This window comes from Cyanidioschyzon merolae, chromosome 9, assembly GCF_000091205.1.
Source record: "Cyanidioschyzon merolae strain 10D DNA, chromosome 9, complete genome".
Taxonomy (NCBI): Eukaryota; Rhodophyta; class Bangiophyceae; order Cyanidiales; family Cyanidiaceae; genus Cyanidioschyzon; species Cyanidioschyzon merolae.
The window spans coordinates 372,498-390,916 of NC_010135.1; the positions used below are offsets into that span (position 1 = coordinate 372,498).

The following is an 18,419-nucleotide window of genomic DNA, read 5'->3' on the forward strand; positions in this document are numbered from 1 at the left end:
GCTTCCGTGGAAACGGTTAGCACTTGTTTGAACATTGTGCTGAATGTCTGAGGCGTTTCGATTGAGAAAATCAGTGTCCAGGAGTGAGGACATTGGACTCTCGACGGAAGCAAGGCACTGGTATCATCCAGGCAGCATTCTCGAATGGCTGGTGCGGCGTCTATATTTAGATACAACGAGAACGTTTCCCCTGTGCAATTGGTGTGCTATAAAGGTGCTCCACCCTCCGATACTACTAAGCATCCGATTGAGGAAGGTACCTTGCATGATAAACAATCTGATGCGATACGAGGCCGCCCGGTTGCACAGCGTATGCTCAGCGATCCGAGGGGAAGACCATTCCGCGCAGCTGGGACTTGTGCATATCTGGGATGCAGAAATGCTTATTTTCCTAATTTCCCGGGGAACATGTGAATCTGGAGTACCAGGTAGGCTCAGGGATACGATCCGCCATTTACGGCTCCCGTACGAAACGCTCACAGCTCGCCCGCTCATAGCAAGTACGACATGGACCACGGCGGTAGCGACACATGCGTGCACCCGTTCAGCGAAGTCGGTACATATATTGACAATAATGGATATTTGGGGAGCACCTTGATGACAATGGCAGGCTTGGGCAACGCAGGTGCCTGCGCGCGTATACTGTTGGTCGAGTGGTGTGGTAACGAGTACGTTGTTCGGACGGCAACAGATAATAAGTGGGCGTCTCCCCCACGGGGCTTGTGCTTTGGTTTGAGTATGGAAGCGTCTGATGAGCGTACTCAGATCAAGAGGCGGCTTCAGGGGCGGACGACCTCTTTGTCACGGGCGAAAGAACGAGCAACGTTTGAGCGAAAGCGCTCCGGTCCGGGGAACGTTCAGCGCGATTCTGCAGTGAGGGGAGAAAGATATTCGAACTATTCCGACTTTATACGAGGGCTGCACAAAATGCTTAACCTCGAAGAGTCTGATAACCACATAGAAGAACGCACGCTGCGTTTGTTTTGGAGACGCACGGAAGGCGTGTTCGCCAGTGTCAGGGATATTGTGGTAAAGGTGCTTCAAAATCGCTCTCAGCCGCCGATCAACGAGACCGTTCTGCGGTTTGTGCTTTTTCCTGATCTTCCGCGAGACGTTGTCTGCAAGATTCCTTTAGAGATAATAGAATACGTTGCCGCACTCGTGGAAACGAGTGGCTTTCGGTTTCTTCAGAACATTCGAGTAGGTCACCTGACGGACGAACGCGTACAGTTAAGTAAACGCTTGGAGCACATCCAAAAGATTGCCTCACGCGAAAGCGTTACAAGCCACGGTGACCTGCAGAGCGATGGGGTCCGCACAACGAGCGCGTCGTCTCCCCTGCAACCCGAAGAGAAGCCGCGTCTGTTTTTGCCCCTCGTCTCGGAGGACGTACGCGACAAGTTACCTGTGTTTGTGAAAGATTTCATCGTGAAGAATTTGCCTCGCCGTATGAGTATCGCATTCGATGATACGATTGCACTCTGGCTACTGAACATCGAAGCCCCAGAACAAATGTGTTTGCTGTTGCAGCGGGTTCTTGATTACCTCGAGCGGAACGAGGACAAGATCCCGAAGCGTTGCGGCATGACCGAGAGGATTTTATACGCGCTCGAGGCCACATCTGAGGAGACCATTGAAAACATACTATCACAGCCTGGAGACGCATTTTACCCTACCGCGCGTCTCCAGTGGTTTCGGCCACGGCCTGTCACCGATGAGGAGTGGATCCAGTGGTGCGAAATCCTTGACCGCGACTGCGACACTTGGCTTCGAGCGTTATGTCAAGAATTAGATCCAGCGAATGAAGTGACCGAGGATGAGCTTCGGGAGTATTTCGAGAGTTTGCAGCCACCGTTTCTAGCAGAAGCCCTGCGGAATGAATCGGATCGAACCATCGCACTGCAAGCTGGTAACAGCGTACCGGCCACTGCGGCATTAGCTGGAGAATCTTGGTCATGCGTCTTGCACGATGATGAAAACCGCCCCATAGAGGTCCTTGTACGGGCCCCATTCTTGGATGCCGGGCGGCTTGATGAGGAGCGAGCCCGGTTTCCGCAAATGTTGTTCGCTCAAGGTCGGGAACACGTCGACAGGGACTGGCTCATTCGTATTTTCGGCGCTGCATCAGTGGTCTTTGTACTGATGCCCACACGGGATGCGGTGAAAGAGTCCAGATCAAGGTTCGCTGATCTGTTCGACGAGCTAACCTCAACAGATTCAGCGCTGAAGGTGCCGATTCCGCAACGAGCTCGTATGCTTCTAATTGTGCCCGCCAATGAACGCGTACTGACTCTGCATCCGGACCTACGCCGTTACGCCCCGGGGCCCCAAGTCCTTCTTGCTTCTCGGGTACGCATTGAGACATAGCCGGGCCATCGTGCTTGACTGTTTGCGGCTCGCTTAGGCGCTCCTTCCCTCTTGAAAATTTTGTATGAGGGCAAATGCCGAGAGTGTCTGGAAGATTGCCGCGCTCTAGAGGCTGCTATATTGATCGTTTCGCTGCCACACCAACGCTTCTCAAAGGCGGCGATCTTTCAATGTGTGTTGTCCTCAGGTTCGGGAAGCAGGTCCTTGCTGATGCCGTCCGGCTTCCTGCGAAAGGAAGACGAGATCGGTGCTCCATGGTCTCCGCTACCTTGACCCTGGTGGTTTGCACGCGCTCCCTGATTGTGACCCTCACTGGCGCCCGACATGGGGACTGGTTTATTCAGAATCAGCACGGAACCCTTGAAGGGACTCACAGCAACTTCAAAGTGCGTGCGAACGACGCCTTTCGCGTCCGTCCACTGACGACTCTGAAGTCTGCCTTCAACGTAAACTTGATAACCCTTGCGACAGGCGTTTTGTATGATCTCTCCCAACTTTGAATCATAGATTGCAATATTATGCCACTGGGTCAACACCTGGGAACTTGCGTTTTGACTCGAGGTAAACTCTTTCGTGGCCAGCGGAAACAACGTCACCGTACTTCCGTCTGCTGTGAGTTGTCTCGTGACGGGGTCCCGACCGACGTGCCCAACGAGCAAAACACGATTAACGCTCGCTACTGAAGCCCGAGCTTGAGCCACACCAGAGTTCATTTGCGTCGCCGACGTTTTGAAGCGCTCCCGAGCGACTGTCGTGTTGGCGCCTTCATCACCCTCAGCAAAAGGATTTATATACTCCGGACCTGACGTTACAGAGCGCAAGGGTATGCCCCGCAACGAAAGTGCAGTTCGCGCCTTCCATAGCGCACGAATCGAGGCCTGCATAAAATAAACCTTAGGTATGCCGCTCGAAACGCAAAGGCGCTGCGGAACAGCACATATTGAACGGGAACGATGGCAGCGTTCGCAAGTTCTGTCGCGATATGTATCTAACTACATAGTTCTGATCTGAAATGGCTGCTTTGAAAGACGGCCAATCGCGAAACGCCTCAGCTGAGACATCGACCGAATGCTACCGTACAAGTCTGTTTTCTTAGTGATCGCTCCGAAGGGCAGCACTTCCCGAAACAACTCTGCAGAGACATCGAGCCGAGATCTGCAGATGTTCTCGCAACAAGGTTTTGCCTTGAGGTCATGCACGCAAGGTCGCCGGTTTCAGCGCTCGGCAGTGCACGAGAGGCTTTGCTCCAGCAATAGAATAGATCAGTCCGAACCCAATGTTTTGGCAAGGATGTGAGCCATGCAACAACGCGCGCGTATCCGGAAAGAGTCTAGCGGGGGAAGGGGGTTCATAATCGTTCCCCCATTCGACCGAGCGCTCTATACTCGTCCATGGGGAAGGCTCAACTATGCTACACGTCTTGCTATACAGCAGGGCGCTCGGATAAGCCGTTAGATTCCTCGAAGCTGCATTTAAAAGTTAAGCTTGCTGATTGCGGCGCTTGGGCTCGACATGCGTCGCCTTTGCACGCTCCGGGCCACCTCAATGAAACAGTTATACTAGACTGGGTGCCTATTTGCGAGGCGTTTGACGCATGGCTCGCGAGATGAACCTACCTGACCACAAATTTATCATCTATTCAGTACAACGAAAAACGTTTCACGACCATGGAGGATAAGCTAACACCCACTCGGTGACGCATCCCAGCTTTTTTTGACCGGCCGCCTGCGATCGATTTCCGTTTCTCTTTGTATACTTCGAGCTTGAAAGGCTGCCCACGAAGTTACATCGCGTATGCTTCTTGTGTCTCGTTGTAAGTTTAACACATCGTCTGATATTGATAGCAGCGTTAAAGTCTCCATTCACGAGATCCATGAGTTTACTGCCGCTGGTTGAACTCACCAATGAGAGGATTCCTTCAACTCGTGCCCTCTGTGCCACTTCTATCTCGTCATCGCTCCTTTGGACAAACAACTTTGCTCGCCTATCTCCGCTCTTCTTCTTCTCCTTCATCATTTGCTCTTCTTCGTTCCATGGCAGGCAAGAAGAGGATTTTTGCATCGTTTGCCTGCAGCCGGCGTTAACGGCGCTCCAGGATCCTCGGCTTCGGTATCCATAATTTTTCCTTGAATTTTTTATTTTTGAAAACAACCGCACTTCGAATGCATCTGCTATGAACCGCAAAAAGGCATTTGATGACACGTCCCTTGGGATGGAACCCAACTGGGGTGCAAGACCGCACACACACGATCATGGGCTCTCGCACAGCAGCCGCTTTCGTTACGCGAACTGAATAGAGCAGAGAGGTCTTCACAGGTGATGACGCGCAGACGCGCATCTGTACACATATGGACAATACGGTCTACGCCAGTGTTACTGCTAATACCGATTCGGTTAGCGCCTTGACTGAAACATTCTCAACGAGATAGATCTGCAGGGTGGTGCTGCGGCGGCCTCAAGGCGCTGCCTTACCTCTACTTGATGCTGGTCCCTTTGACTAAGTCGGTATGTTTCGTCAGCAGCTGCAATAAAGCTGGTTCCCTGCTGGTCAGTGAATCCCGCAAAGGCACTTGTGTGAGAAAGCGGCAGCACGCAGCAAACTCGGGTTTTACGCAGCGAAGGAACTGCCTTCAGCTCTGTCTCAGTTGGCAGGATGAGTTGCTTCGGAGTTGTCTGAACGCACTTTCTTGGCTGCGAGGGCAAAAGGATGCCGAGCGGAACGCTGCAACTTGGGCACGCCCGGCGTTCGCTGAAGGCTGGTTCGCCACCAACGTGTTCCAGGTGCGCCAGAGCCAGACGGATCCTGAAGTTGCCTCTTTCCTCTGGTCGAGCAAGGGGCTTGCTGATGAATATGCGAGTGTTGTCGGCACTGCGCCCGTTTCCAAGGACGGGCGATACTTTATCGTCAGACTAGACGTTAGTGGTGAGTGCTTCCGAAGCCACGTCCTTCCAGGCCAGTTTATTCAGATAGAGAGCCCTGTGGATACCGGCCGGCGGTTTCTAGCGACGATAGCATCACCTCCACGAAACGCTGCTGGTCAGTTTGAGATTCTGCTCGACAGAGATAAGCTCGCTGGGCGCTGGTTCCGAACCCGTATGGAGGCACCACGAACGGGCGACAAAGTTCGGATCTCGAAAGCACTTGGGCGCGGCATTGCGCTGCCTCACGGCCCGATACCTGCGGAGCTTTTCCTTTTCGCTGACCATTTTCATGGCTTTGCAGCAGCAAACTCGCTTTTCGAATGGGATGACTGGCGTCGTTGCAGCGGTGAAGGGACAGTCCGCAAGTGTCAAGTTCGAGCCGTGTTCTTCGTAGATCGTTTGGAGAATGTGCCATTCAGTTTCCGTTTTCCATTATGGATCGCATACGGCATTCAGATGTGCTTGCAGCAGCGGGACGCGGACTTAGAGGATTTAGTTCAAAAGCGGATACTAGATGTCGGTAAGCCGGAGAGCACAGCAGCTCTGATTTGTGTCGGAAATAGTGCATTTGAGCGACAAATTCATACGCTTCTTCGTGGGCGAGGGCTCAGAGAGTCTGCCATTGCCGAAATCACCCAACGCACGATGATGGCGGATATGTCTCTGCTGAACCAGACGCAGATCAGGAACGTTGGCGCATCGAATATCGCTACCGCTAACGAGAGTGCTGATCGGTACGATGCGAGGTTCTCGAGCCGCCCCCACGCTCCAGGAGAGTATGCGGCGACCCCGCATGCGTGGCAAGTCCGGGTATGGGGCGCAGCTACACAACCCCAGAGTCAGTCGCAAACATTTCGTATATGGTCTCGCCCCGAAGATCTCAACCCCGCTTCTGGTGGTGACGATGATCACAACGCGGTAGCGTCGACGTCATCAAACTCTGCGAGGCACTTTGACGGAGTCGAGCATAACGGAGCGGCTGTTGAAGATGAAGTAACTGATGGTTATTACGAAGAAGAAGAGAATGATGATGATGATGATGAATGGGAGCGATGGTTCGCTGCGAATACCGAGTCCTGGTCTGTCCGTTTCGACGACGATATCTGGAATAGCTATTGGAAAAGTTGGGAGCAGGAGCAAGCTCGTTGGACTGCTGCCGGCGGTGACTGGACAGAGTATGCTCAGGACAGCTGGCGTGGCAACGCTAATAGTTATCAATCTAATACGAATCGAAGGGATGATTGGGGCCGCGGTGCATATGGCGGGAACGATGGAAACACCAGGGGTCATCAAGGCGGGAGCGATCGCGGGTTTGCAGCGACCTTTGGCAGCATGGATCTGTATGCTGTTCTGGGGGTCTCCAGAACAGCCTCACATGCGGAAATCAAGAAGGCTTATCGCAAACTAGCCAGAGAATGGCATCCGGATATGCACAGGAACGAGAACGAGGAGGCCAAGCGACGAATGCAGCGCATTGTATTCGCCTACTCAGTCTTGCGTGATGAGTCGAGCCGTCGTCGCTATGATCTCGGCATATAGTCGGTAATTTTCGGTAGAGTTTTAAAGGGTTCCGGGAGTATGGTATATTTATACTCAGTGATATCAAATAATATACCACCATTCTCGTTCCCCAGTTGCACAGGGGAAACGTTCTCATTGTATCTAAATATAGACGCCGCACCAGCCATTCGAGAATGCTGCCTGGATGATACCAGTGCCTTGCTTCCGTCGAGAGTCCAATGTCCTCACTCCTGGACACTGATTTTCTCAATCGAAACGCCTCAGACATTCAGCACAATGTTCAAACAAGTGCTAACCGTTTCCACGGAAGCTTCACTCGAAACAGACCCGCTACGCGCCCCCGAAGCACGAGACAGTTCCGGATGTCGATCGAGGCGTTCAAGGGTCGCCGCAGAAAGTGCTTGCGCCCGTGACTGCTTTCAGAAGCACTCCGTAGAAAGCACCTCGCTTTCGATTGCCTCCTCATCTGACATTCGATGAACGTACCGTTCACCATCTCGTGCATGCGGCTCTGGTTCACGCTCTTCTTCTCTCTCGGTTTCAGCGTGCATCCGTGCCCCTGGTGCGTGGACAACGTGCTCGGCTCATCGATGGGCATCTCGGGGCATCCATGCCTGCTCTCGGTGTATGCTCTAGTAGATAGATCGCACAAGGCGCAACAAGGACAGACACCACGTTCCGACCATCTTTTAGATACGTCGTCCGTCGCTGCGAGGTCGAGACCAACGCCACGAGCTCCGACGATCCGAGGCGCCTCTCGTACTCGTTGCGGCACCTCTTCCACACTCGCTACCAGTTCGATGTCCTCCGCGGCTGCCAGGTCGGCGCTGGCCTCCATCGACGTCCGCAGGCCTCCTACACACCAGTCCCTATTGTTTGGGGCCGGTGAACGGAGGGAACAACAGGCATGAAGCTCGCAGGACGCGCCTCATGAAGCGCTCGACGGCGCTATGTAGGTGGCCTTGGTTTATGAGGGCGGTTGGAAACTTTCCGGCACCTGAGCTGGAGATTTCTGTGGACCGCCGCCGAGCCGGTGGCCGCAGTCTCGGCACCAAGAGCGTCGGGCACCAGTGCGTGTCGAGGACAAGTCGAGAGATCGAAACGAGCATTTGCTTCCCTGAACCCGTTCCTCACTGCTGCGGAGACATTCTCAATCGAGTTGCAGCATACGAAACAAGTTGGGTGTATACGACGACCTGTTTAAACTCTCTGCTGTGTTCCGAACAGAAGCGGATATGCTGATTGCGATCTGGTCCGTGATGGAACAAGCACTGAACGGAAGATCCAGGCGGGAGAGCAAGCCGAGACACTTTGACAAGCGAACGGTCTCTTTGTGCGAAATGGTGACGCACCCTCCATCGGAGGCGATCGATGCGAGGACTGAATTCCGAGTCCAAGGGCCCCCTTCCTTACAAACTGAAGAGACGGGAGCGCCCGGAAGCGCATCCCGTGAGCGATGTCGTGCTGCTGCTGTCGAGTGTCGACGCGTCGATAGCCACCAAGAGGGAGGGGTGGATCGTACGAACGGAGTGGGTTCTAGTTTGACCTGACGACTTCGTTGAAGTTTCGGAGGGTGCTTGAGAGCAAGTCGTCACGGGTCGATGTCGAGCTTTTCTTCTTGTGAGTGTTGCTGCGCGAGGTGCAGCGCACACGAGCTGCGCTCATGTAGAAAGATCGATAATTTGTAGAATGGGTGATTTGAGCCTGCTACGCGTCAGAAAAGGAGAAGAGCAGAGGCTTGTACACATGAGTTGGATGATGGCATCGGTTGTTTTACGGACCGCTGTTCAGCGCGGTCTTGGATGGTCTTGATTCGAATGGCGATCACAAATCCCAGCGGCAAAGCGTCGAGGGATCATACCCCGAAGAGTTGCAAAAGATTCTTAAATTACTCATGAATCCGCAAACCCATATTCCTGCGCTTCGAATTTCGAGGTTACACATCTAGACAAAAGCGCGGCAAAAGGATGGAAGAGCAGGAACACAGCGAGCACCTCCGTCCTCCAAATTGAACTGGCACGAGTTCAGCGCTCAGGCGTACACCCACATCTCGACCGCGGCATTTAGAGATTACCATCCATAAGCGCCCTGCTCTGCCGTACATGATTTGTATTCTGGCTGGGTTCGCATATCAACGGCTCGACCTTAGTATCATCAAGCTCAGCTAGAGACCCCCTCGGCTTCCGAGCCCGCCCATAAGTTTTCCAGTTGATAACGCTCCCGCCCATCAGGTGTCATTATGTGGATCACAAAGCGACCAAGGTCGAGCAGCATCCAGTCATCCGAATCACGGCCTTCGATGAAGGGTTCCGCACCCTCTACAAAAACCCCTCGTTCGCGCAGACGCTTTTGCATCGTGTCCGCCAAGTGTCGAACATGATTCAACGTCATTCCAGTCGCAACGATGAAATTATCCACGAATGTCGCTTTGTCAGATATGTCGAGAACAACTACATTGGAAGCGCTCTCCTTTTCGAGCCACATGGCAACCTCCGCGACAGACGGGACGTCTCCGCAGACTTCCAGAGGCCGCAACTCTGTTGTTTGTGATTCAGCCTGCTTCTCTGGCTCATTTGGTGCAGACGCAGACACTTTAGAGGTCGTAGAAAAGGCTATTGAGCAATGCGACGCAAACCAAGATGCACAGAGACACTGTCTGGCAGTAGACTCGGCAAGACTATTTACCCGTTGTCGCTCGACGCCTCGGGTTCTGTAAACATTTCTGTGATAGCCTCTGTCCGGTCGAATGCTGTCCTGCCCTTTGTGGTGGTTACCGTGCGGCAGAATAGAACTTACAGCTACTCGGACGCGGAGAGGCACTCGATGGGGTAACCCAACGGGCAACCAAACGAGTCCAAGGTTATTTCGACTTTGCGAAATAAAGCAGCGACTCACTCTGCTTAAGAGCATACTGAGACATGAAGGCAGCGAGATCCTCGATCTATGTGTCAAGAAGACTGCTCACGTACGATAAGCCAACGACGCTGCTAATATTTCTTGCGCAAGGTTGTGCAGGAACAAGACGTAAAAGATTGATCAACGATTCGCTGCCATGGAGCGTAAATATACGCCCACATGCAGACGCCTCCCAGCCTTTTCGACCGGCCCGCTGGTATCGGTTTCAGCTTCTCCCTGTATACTTCGACCCCGGGAGTTTGCCCCACGAAGTTAGATCGCGTCAGCTGCTTGGGTCTCGTTTTCAGCACAACATATCGTGTAATATTGGCAGCAGCGTTGAAGTTTCCGGCCACGAACTGCATGCGTTTTTTTGTCGCTTGTTGAACGCATCATTCCAAGGATTCCTAGCACTCGTGCCCTCTGTGCCACTAAAGTCTCGTTCTCGCGTCGTTGGCCAAACACCATTTCTCACCAGTTGCCCCTCTTCTTCTTCACTCTCTCTTCTTTGCTCCATGGTTAGCGATAAGAGGATTTTTCAGTTTTTTCCCGGCACCTTACGATGGCGGCCATCCAGGATCCCCGACTTTCGTATCCATGACTTTCCCTTAGATTTTTTATGTTTGGAAATGAACGCACTTTTTCACCCTTAGATGAGGACCTTCCCCGGGAGAGAAGGACCTGTTGTAGGACGACGAAATATGCCCGGGAGTGTCACCGTGTGCTGAACGCTTCAGCGAGCCACCCAATGGAGCCGTCATTACGTTTCAGGATAGAAACACGCTTTAGATAAGGTTGAAATGCGTAGAGCACGGAGGAAGGAAAAGCAGCTCTATCATGGTAAAATCCGCAAAAGGTCGCACGCAGGGGGGACTGGTGAAGTGCCATGTTGTCCAGTAGAAGGACTTTGCTAGGCTTCAGGGGAACGTCTTCAATGGTTGGAAAAACTGGGTTCCATTTTATGAGCCTTTTTGATGAGCGACACTGAGGCCGCCAAATATATCCGCTGCAGCAAATACGGATGATGTCCTCATTCTCTTCGAGTCCTATCGTACATTCAACGGGCGCCCTGCTCAGCAAATACCCAAGTGCGCTCCGGCCGTTTCGTCCAGCGGAAATCTCATCGACTCAAAACAAATCCGGCTTGCCTGTGCTTTTTGTGGATAGCGAAGTTCCAGAAATTCCGTAGTTCCGATTTCGGTGGAAGGTGACCGTGCGTGAAACGGGACTCTTTTTTCGCGACTGTAACCCAGTGTATTCAGGATCAAACGAAAAAGCAGTTGAGAAACAGAGATCCACGTAGGGACTACCATTGTCGATTTTGCTCTCTATATGATGATAAACGGGTGGTTTTCCATCATTGATCGCAAGGATTCTTTGACGGTACCAGTTTTCTGATGCGGAGCGCCGGTACTTGTGTTCCTTTAATCTTCCTCAAACATCTGCGTACTGTGGCATGACTGACCCGAATAAGGAATGCAGTCCTCCTTGCACTGTGCAGTTAAAAACACATATCCTACTAGCAACCCGTCTACGATCTATACGGTACATTGCGAAGTGATTTCGATCTTTTACTTTAGACCGAGGCGGGGAGTTGGAATAGAATTGAGTTGAAAGTCTACAGCAAGTTAATGCGCGGCGATCATACGTACGGAGAGCTTCGCACTCACTGCTTCGGTGGCTTGGAGTGGTCTGCATTGCTCTTCGGGAGTTTGTCTTGACGACCTATTTTTGCTGCTTTTGTGTCGTTGCGAGATACCCAGAGGATCCAGTCTGATAGGTCGCTGTGATTTTTGTACTTCTCCATCGTTACAGGGTTCTTGAAGGCTCGCTCAACTTGGAGCTAGGTCCTTTTGCCCTGGTTTCAGAGCTTTCGCACACAAAGAGGTTATCAACAAAAGGGTGCACTGGGTTTCTAAGGTTCTTTAAGGGAGATCTTGTTAAGGTTGCCTGCACTCCTTTAGTACGCTGAACGCGCTGGCTTCAAGCTGCAGAGTTTTGGGTGTGGATTCTACGTCAGTCATCGGCACGCCGTCTAGGCTCTGCGGTCGAGAGCTCCCAACCACTCCTCGACAGAGGCCGCTCGCGCTCACAAGTTGCTACGAAGCGTCGTCCGCGCAGCACGGTAGAGCATACCTGTGAGCGCGATTTTTCAGTTTCAGAGCCCGACATACTCGGAAAGCTTCGTTCCGTGGCAGCATATATTTGGGTACTGAAAACAAGGATCGGCTGCCTTCCCAGATGAATGCGCTGTCTGCCCAAGCCTCTGTGCTCGTAACAAGAGCAGCACTTGTGCACAAGAACACGGTCGCTCAAGCTGAAATTTTCGGGAGAGCATACCTCTCACTGCCTCGGATCTTTTCCCGGGCGGTGGCGAAAGCCGTTGAACTCCATATCGCCTCCGAGCAAGAAATGCGTTTTCTTTTACTGCTTCTTCTCGCATATGTTTTCGCATTTGTGTATCGGTGTCTGCCATCGGCTAGATGGCGCCACCTGCTATCGGTCTACGGTGGAGCGCTTCTGGGTCAGAATTTTTGCGGTGCAACGGGTTGGCTCTATCCACTGACGGCAGCGCTCGTCAGTTTTCAGCTAATGCACTTGATGGGACCATCCCGAGCAGCCCCGATCGTCTTCGCGTTCAATCTCATATTCCTATTCTCTCTCCATCTTCATCGACAACTGACGGATCCTTTTGGATGGCACCTCGATGCAACATTCATGCAAATGATCGTGACCCAAAAGCTGTCCTCCCTGGCCTGGAGTGTTTCGGACGGTTCACCCAAGTCACTCTCGACGGGCTTGTCCCGTGCCAGGGCAGAATTTGCGGTGCGGGAGATTCCGCTCTTGTTAGAAACGCTAGCTTACGCCTTCTTTCCGCCCTGTTTTCTAATGGGACCAGCCTTCGAGTACATGGACTGGTATCGCAATGCGCACGATTTGGCGCCAGCACTTCAGCTCAACAATGCAGGCAGCAATGAATCTGGTGCCCAAGTGCCAGAGATGCGGCGCCCGAATATACTTGAGCTGTCTGTTGCTTCTCTCGCCCGTTTCCTTCAGGCGGCGCTGTTACTGCTTTGTTTCCAACTCGCGAATATGAAATTACCGAGTGATCTTCTTGCTGACCAGAACTGGCTTCTCCGAAACCGTGCCGAAGGATTATGGCGGTTGTACCTGCGAATCTGGCTCTCTCTGCTGGGACTCCGTTGCAAGTACTACTTTGGATTCAAAATATCCGAGGGTGCTGCAATCTTGTCTGGAATTGGTTTCAGTGGTTACGTGGACTCGGTGGAGCCGAACTCTGGTGATCCTGGGACTCGTCCACCGGCTATAGTAAGAACCCGAAAACCGCGACCCCGCTTCGATCGAGTCCGCACCATTGATATCCTGGCATTCGAGCTGGCTGGTAGTCTGAAAGACGCAGCGGCAGCGTGGAACAAGCCCACAAACACCTGGCTGAGACGTTGTGTTTATGAGCGCTTACCTCGCAAATATCAGCTCGATCTTTACGGGACTTACGTTGTATCGGCGATCTGGCATGGCATAGCTCCAGGTTATTATATGTTTTTTGTTACAAGTGCATTCTTGACAAGCCTTGAGCGGGAATGGCGGCGATTGTTCCGAAGCCTCGGCTTGGCTCAAAAGCTTCAGAGAAATCGCCTTTCTGCCGCAGTGGTACGAGTCATCACCTTGGTATGGACGAGCGCAACGCTGAACTATTTCATTATATCATTCGTGATGCTTACTCGAGATCGCACCTTGCGCGTTTGGTCAGCGCTCTCATACTGGGGCCACAAAATGCTTCTGCTGGATCTGCTTGTTTTATTGGTGGCGCGGATCCTTGTCTCTTGCCTGGGCGCAAGCGCTCGAAAAGAAAGATCACAGTTGCGTGCATGATGGGGGTGCTTGCTCGTTTGAAAAATCGCACGCAGTGCGCAAAATGGACACAGTTAGTTGCAGCGTTGCCCGGCAGCTGCCGCGCACTGCGGTGTTTCCCATGAGTACACTGCAGAGCTGTCGTGTACGCGAGTTGACCGCTTATCCTTTTTTTGAGTCCAGCCCGCATTTATTGCTTTGTAAGGGCTTTGACCAGGGCGGCTTGACAAGGATCGCGCTCTAGGATTGCATCCGTCCAAGAAGCTTTGTGATTCCGCCTAGTAAGGCGATAGGCTATTAGCTAGCGGTGTTCTGTTTCCGTGGTGACCATGCAGCGCAAACGCAGAATTCGGGCAGTAAGAGACTCTGACGGACGGTATGGAGAGCAGAACAAGTTGCTACATCACAGGGGCACTTGGTCTGATGATGTGTAAAAAGTTATCGGGTGATATGGGCAATTAAAAGTTTTCGGACCCAGTGAAACCCTATGTTTTGATGCCTCTTCACCATGCGTGCATCGCATAATCTTGGTTGCGATAAAGCCGTTCGGCATCGACTGGTGTCGGGCCTGAATTTTGAAGGTTCTCAAGTGAAACGAGCACGCCTGTGGGAATGTTGGAGGCCCATTCGGCACGGAGCTCCCGGTCGAGGAGGATACGCTGCGAGGTGAAGGGCAACATGTAAGCCTGCTGTTCAGCACTCTGGATGCACGCATCGGGACTCCGCCATTGTCATGAATCGGAGTGAAGGCACAGGATGAAAAGGAGGCAGTTTTATGGACGAAATGCCCCGATGGCCTCTCCAGCAGTTCCTCGTACCTGCTGTGTCGAAGCTAACGTGGTCTATGCGTTCCACGAGACGCTCTGCAGATTAAGTTGGATCTCGTTCCTGGGTCGACATTTTCGATGACGCGCATTCCGAAGCTTCACTGGATACTTGCTGCTCACGCGACCGCGCCTCTGTGAAGTCTCGTGCTTATAGTTTGGGATGCACACTCCAATCAAATCCGGGTTCGGCAAGCAGTACTTGTGTCATGCGAATCACGGTTGAGAATGTATGGAAACCGCTTCATGTGTTGATAAAAAGGTAAACAATGTCGAATGCACAAGCACTACCGAAAGCGCCGGACTTGAATACTATTCGGAAAGGTCTCTGACGTCTGGGCTTTTGTGGAGAATCGGTTTTCGAAGCGTGTCGATGGATTCTAGTCGGAAACGCAAGCAGCGCGCGTCGCTTCAATGCGCTCTACATATGTTTTTTCAATTTTGTGCAGCACAGCGTTTGACTCGTCATGACCCGCGTAATAACAGGACATGTCATAGAAACGCAATCAAGTTGAAGACGCGCGGTCAGTGCTTTTGCTGGGATGTACCTCTATGATCATGTGTGTTACGAAGCGCATGCATGTGCTGGCTTCTGCAAAACTCGGCTGCGCCCATGTCAGAATAGAATAGATTCGATACTTGATAATTGCGTACACATTAAAGATTGGCGTCCTGCCCACAGTTATTAATACCAGTTTTTCGGGCTATTTCCGCGACTGATTGCTTCTCCTCTCGAAATCTAAGGTTTTCAGTATGCTTTTCTGCCCTGTCCCTTCGGCTCCGTCGTCGGCAGTCGAACGATATGGATGGATGCGTGAAAGCACCGATTGGGCGCTTCGCAGCTGTTGTCAGTGAAGTCGTGGTCAGATTGTAGTTGCGATCTATGCTCAACATGCGATTTCCATCATCTTACCACATAGCATCGGTGCGCGTCTCGCAGATGTGGTCCTTCACTGCGCTCAGGCGCTCGCATATGTCCAGGACACCTCCCGCTCGGTACGCTTCTCTGTTGAGCGTGAACGTTTTCATCAGCGCACTGTACATGTCCGTGACCGGTACAGAAGGCTCTGCTGGATGCGCTCATATATTCCCGCGCCAGGTGTCTCGCCGCACGATCACAGTCTCCTTCAGGGCTATCTCGTCCGCGAGGACTATGTGTTGTGCAGGCGCAAGCGCACACTGTTCCATTCGATGGCGGCTTTCTGGAACGCGGTGATGTCGGCCTTGATATGAGAACCAGAATGAAAATCCAGTGTCGAGTAAAGGCTGAGAAATTCGGACAAGTGAACGGCCTCTTTGTGCGAAATGGTGACACACCCTCCATCGGAGGCGATCGATGCGAGGACTGAATTCCGAGTCCAAGGACCCCCTTCCTTACAAACTGAAGAGACGGGAGCGCCCGGAAGCGCGTCCCGTGAGCCATTCCGTGCTGCTGCTGTCGAGTGTCGACGCGTCGATAGCCACCAAGAGGGAGGGGTGGATCGTACGAACGGAGTGGGTTCTAGTTTGACCTGACGACTTCGTTGAAGTTTCGGAGTGTGCTTGAGAGCAAGTCGTCACGGGTCGATGTCGAGCTTTTCTTCTTGTGAGTGTTGCTGCGCGAGGTGCAGCGCACACGAGCTGCGCTCATGTAGAAAGATCGATAATTTGTAGAATGGGCGATTTGAGCATTCTCCACGGAAGGAAAGGGGAAAGTGGAGGCTTCCTGACATAGATTGGGTAATTATTTTTGTTCACCACAGACCCTATTTCAACACAGCCTTGGATCAGTTTGATTCCGATGGCGATCACGATCTCCAGCGGAAAAGCATCGAGGGATCATACCCGAAGAGATGCAAAACATTCTTAAACTATTCATGAATCCGCAAACCCGTATTGCTGCACTTGGCATTTCGTGGCTATACATCTAGAAAAAGAGCGGCGAAAGAATGGTTGAGCAGGATCACAGCGAGCACCTCCGTCCTCCAAATTGAACAGACATTGGTGGCGGAGTGTCACGTGACATCTCTCGTGCGGATCGCCGATCGCGCCGCGCTGATGCCGCGGCGTTTTCGTTGCGATGTTGGCGTCCAGCACTCTGTGCGCCTTGGAGCAGAGTTTGAGCAGGAACTACACAGATGGACTCACTGGAGACGACACAGCTTGCTCTTGCATATGCAGCCTTGTTATTGCACGACGCTGAAGCGGAAGTCAGCGCGGATAATCTGAAGGCTGTCATCACAGCTGCCGGAATGGATTTGGAAAACTTTTGGTATGGAATGTTTGCACGAGCAATGAAAGGCGCAGATTTGGAAGGAATAATCGGTTCCTTAGGTAGCGCCCCAACTGTCGTTGCGGTGCCGGCAGGTGCCGTCCCTCAGGGCAGTGCGGCGGGAGCGTCAACGGGAGCGGCAGCGGCCGCCGCCGAGGAAAAGAAGGAGGAGGCGAAAGAGGAAAGTGACGAAGATCTCGGATTCGGCCTTTTTGACTAGAGCAAGGCTCAAGTGATGTATTCTTAGAAATTAATGACTCGTGGCGATCTCGCTGTTGATTTAGGGTGCTTGTATGAAACCTCCTGAGGGAGTACGCGGCAGAGCGTTCAGCGCTGTGAATCGACAGTGCTCGTGGATCCATGTGCCGCATTTCTGAGCAGAGTCCTGAAGTGCCGCGTCCACGTCGACAGCTAGAAATGTCGGCGCATCCACTGGCGGCTTTTGAATGTGGTCGTATGGGAAACATTCGTTGCCGGGGGTCATCATCGGCGCAGAGGATCGCATCCTCGTGATGGGATGAAGATGAGAGAGACGTATTTCTGGTCCACCTCTCCACATCAAACCTACCCAATTCACATGGTGGGCTGGAAGCGCATTCATCGCGCTCCGCACGAACTACCATTCTCTCACGCGCCTAAACCTTGCCAAAGTCAATCAATTCCGAAAAATTCGCGAGAAAGCCACCCCGATATCCGACACGCAGTCTGCTGAACTGCGCATTCTGCAGGAGCTGCCCAGTCGCAAACGTATGCAGCGCAATTTAAACACATCCAGACTGCTATGCAGAGCTTTGGAATTTCCCAGTCCGTCACGGTTATACTCAGTGATATCAAATAACATAGCACCATTCTCGTTCCCCAGTTGCACAGGGGAAACGTTCTCATTGTATCTAAATATAGACGCCGCACCAGCCATTCTAGAATGCTGCCTGGATGATACCAGTGCCCTGCTTCCGTCGAGAGTCCAATGTCCTCACTCCTGGAAACTGATTTTCTCAATCGAAACGCCTCAGACATTCAGCGCAATGTCCAAAAAAGTGCTAACCGTTTCCACGGAAGCTTCACTCGAAACAGACCCGCTACGCGCCCCCGAAGCACGAGACAGTTCCGGATGTCGATCAAGGCGTTCAAGGGTCGCCGCAGAAAGTGCTTGCGCGCGTGACTGCTTTCAAAAGCACTCCGTAGATAGCACCTCGCTTTCGATTGCCTCCTCATCTGACATTCGATGAACGTACCGTTCACCATCTCGTGCATGCGGCTCTGGTTCACGCTCTTCTTCTCTCTCGGTTTCAGCGTGCATCCGTGGCCCTGATGCGTGGACAACGTGCTCGGCTCATCGATGGGCATCTCGGGGCATCCATGCCTGCTCTCGGTGTATGCTCTAGTAGATAGATCGCACAAGGCGCAACAAGGACAGACACCACGTTCCGACCATCTTTTAGATACGTCGTCCGTCGCTGCGAGGTCGAGACCAACGCCACGAGCTCCGACGATCCGAGGCGCCTCTCGTACTCGTTGCGGCGCCTCTTCCACACTCGCTACCAGTTCGATGTCCTCCGCCGCTGCCAGGTCGGCGCTGGCCTCCATCGACGTCCGCAGGCCTCCTACACACCAGTCCCTACTGTTTGGGGCCGGTGAACGGAGGGAACAACAGGCATGAAGCTCGCAGGACGCGCCTCATGAAGCGCTCGACGGCGCTATGTAGGTGGCCTTGGTTTATGAGGGCGGTTGGAAACTTTCCGGCACCTGAGCTGAAGATGTTTCAA

At 52.7% G+C, this 18,419-nt stretch overlaps 7 protein-coding genes across 7 annotated transcripts, besides 1 other annotated feature; 5 read left to right on the top strand and 2 right to left on the bottom strand.

Moving 5' to 3' along the window:
- Positions 1 to 738: 738 nt before the first annotated feature.
- On the top strand, positions 739 to 2,367 carry CYME_CMI134C (hypothetical protein; the record flags this gene model as incomplete). The annotated part of the gene is made up of 1 exon (XM_005536248.1): positions 739 to 2,367. One exon carries the CDS (start codon positions 739 to 741, stop codon positions 2,365 to 2,367), a length of 1,629 nt encoding a protein of 542 aa, XP_005536305.1.
- Positions 2,368 to 2,534: 167 nt separating this feature from the next.
- CYME_CMI135C (single strand binding protein, SSB) lies at positions 2,535 to 3,251 on the bottom strand (the record flags this gene model as incomplete). The annotated part of the gene is made up of 1 exon (XM_005536249.1): positions 2,535 to 3,251. The coding sequence occupies one exon, from the start codon at positions 3,249 to 3,251 to the stop codon at positions 2,535 to 2,537; it is 717 nt and encodes a 238-aa protein (XP_005536306.1).
- A 1,597-nt stretch (positions 3,252 to 4,848) lies between these two features.
- Positions 4,849 to 6,828, top strand: CYME_CMI136C (similar to protein with DnaJ domain; the record flags this gene model as incomplete). The annotated part of the gene is made up of 1 exon (XM_005536250.1): positions 4,849 to 6,828. One exon carries the CDS (start codon positions 4,849 to 4,851, stop codon positions 6,826 to 6,828), a length of 1,980 nt encoding a protein of 659 aa, XP_005536307.1.
- A 1,217-nt stretch (positions 6,829 to 8,045) lies between these two features.
- On the top strand, positions 8,046 to 8,360 carry CYME_CMI137C (hypothetical protein; the record flags this gene model as incomplete). Its single annotated transcript, XM_005536251.1, has 1 exon — positions 8,046 to 8,360. The coding sequence occupies one exon, from the start codon at positions 8,046 to 8,048 to the stop codon at positions 8,358 to 8,360; it is 315 nt and encodes a 104-aa protein (XP_005536308.1).
- A 610-nt stretch (positions 8,361 to 8,970) lies between these two features.
- CYME_CMI138C (hypothetical protein, conserved) lies at positions 8,971 to 9,720 on the bottom strand (the record flags this gene model as incomplete). Its single annotated transcript, XM_005536252.1, has 1 exon — positions 8,971 to 9,720. The coding sequence occupies one exon, from the start codon at positions 9,718 to 9,720 to the stop codon at positions 8,971 to 8,973; it is 750 nt and encodes a 249-aa protein (XP_005536309.1).
- Positions 9,721 to 11,946: 2,226 nt separating this feature from the next.
- On the top strand, positions 11,947 to 13,599 carry CYME_CMI139C (hypothetical protein, conserved; the record flags this gene model as incomplete). The annotated part of the gene is made up of 1 exon (XM_005536253.1): positions 11,947 to 13,599. The coding sequence occupies one exon, from the start codon at positions 11,947 to 11,949 to the stop codon at positions 13,597 to 13,599; it is 1,653 nt and encodes a 550-aa protein (XP_005536310.1).
- Positions 13,600 to 16,519: 2,920 nt separating this feature from the next.
- Positions 16,520 to 16,873, top strand: CYME_CMI140C (60S acidic ribosomal protein P1; the record flags this gene model as incomplete). The annotated part of the gene is made up of 1 exon (XM_005536254.1): positions 16,520 to 16,873. The coding sequence occupies one exon, from the start codon at positions 16,520 to 16,522 to the stop codon at positions 16,871 to 16,873; it is 354 nt and encodes a 117-aa protein (XP_005536311.1).
- A 40-nt stretch (positions 16,874 to 16,913) lies between these two features.
- Positions 16,914 to 18,419: part of a sequence feature (possible transcribed region) that runs on past the window's edge.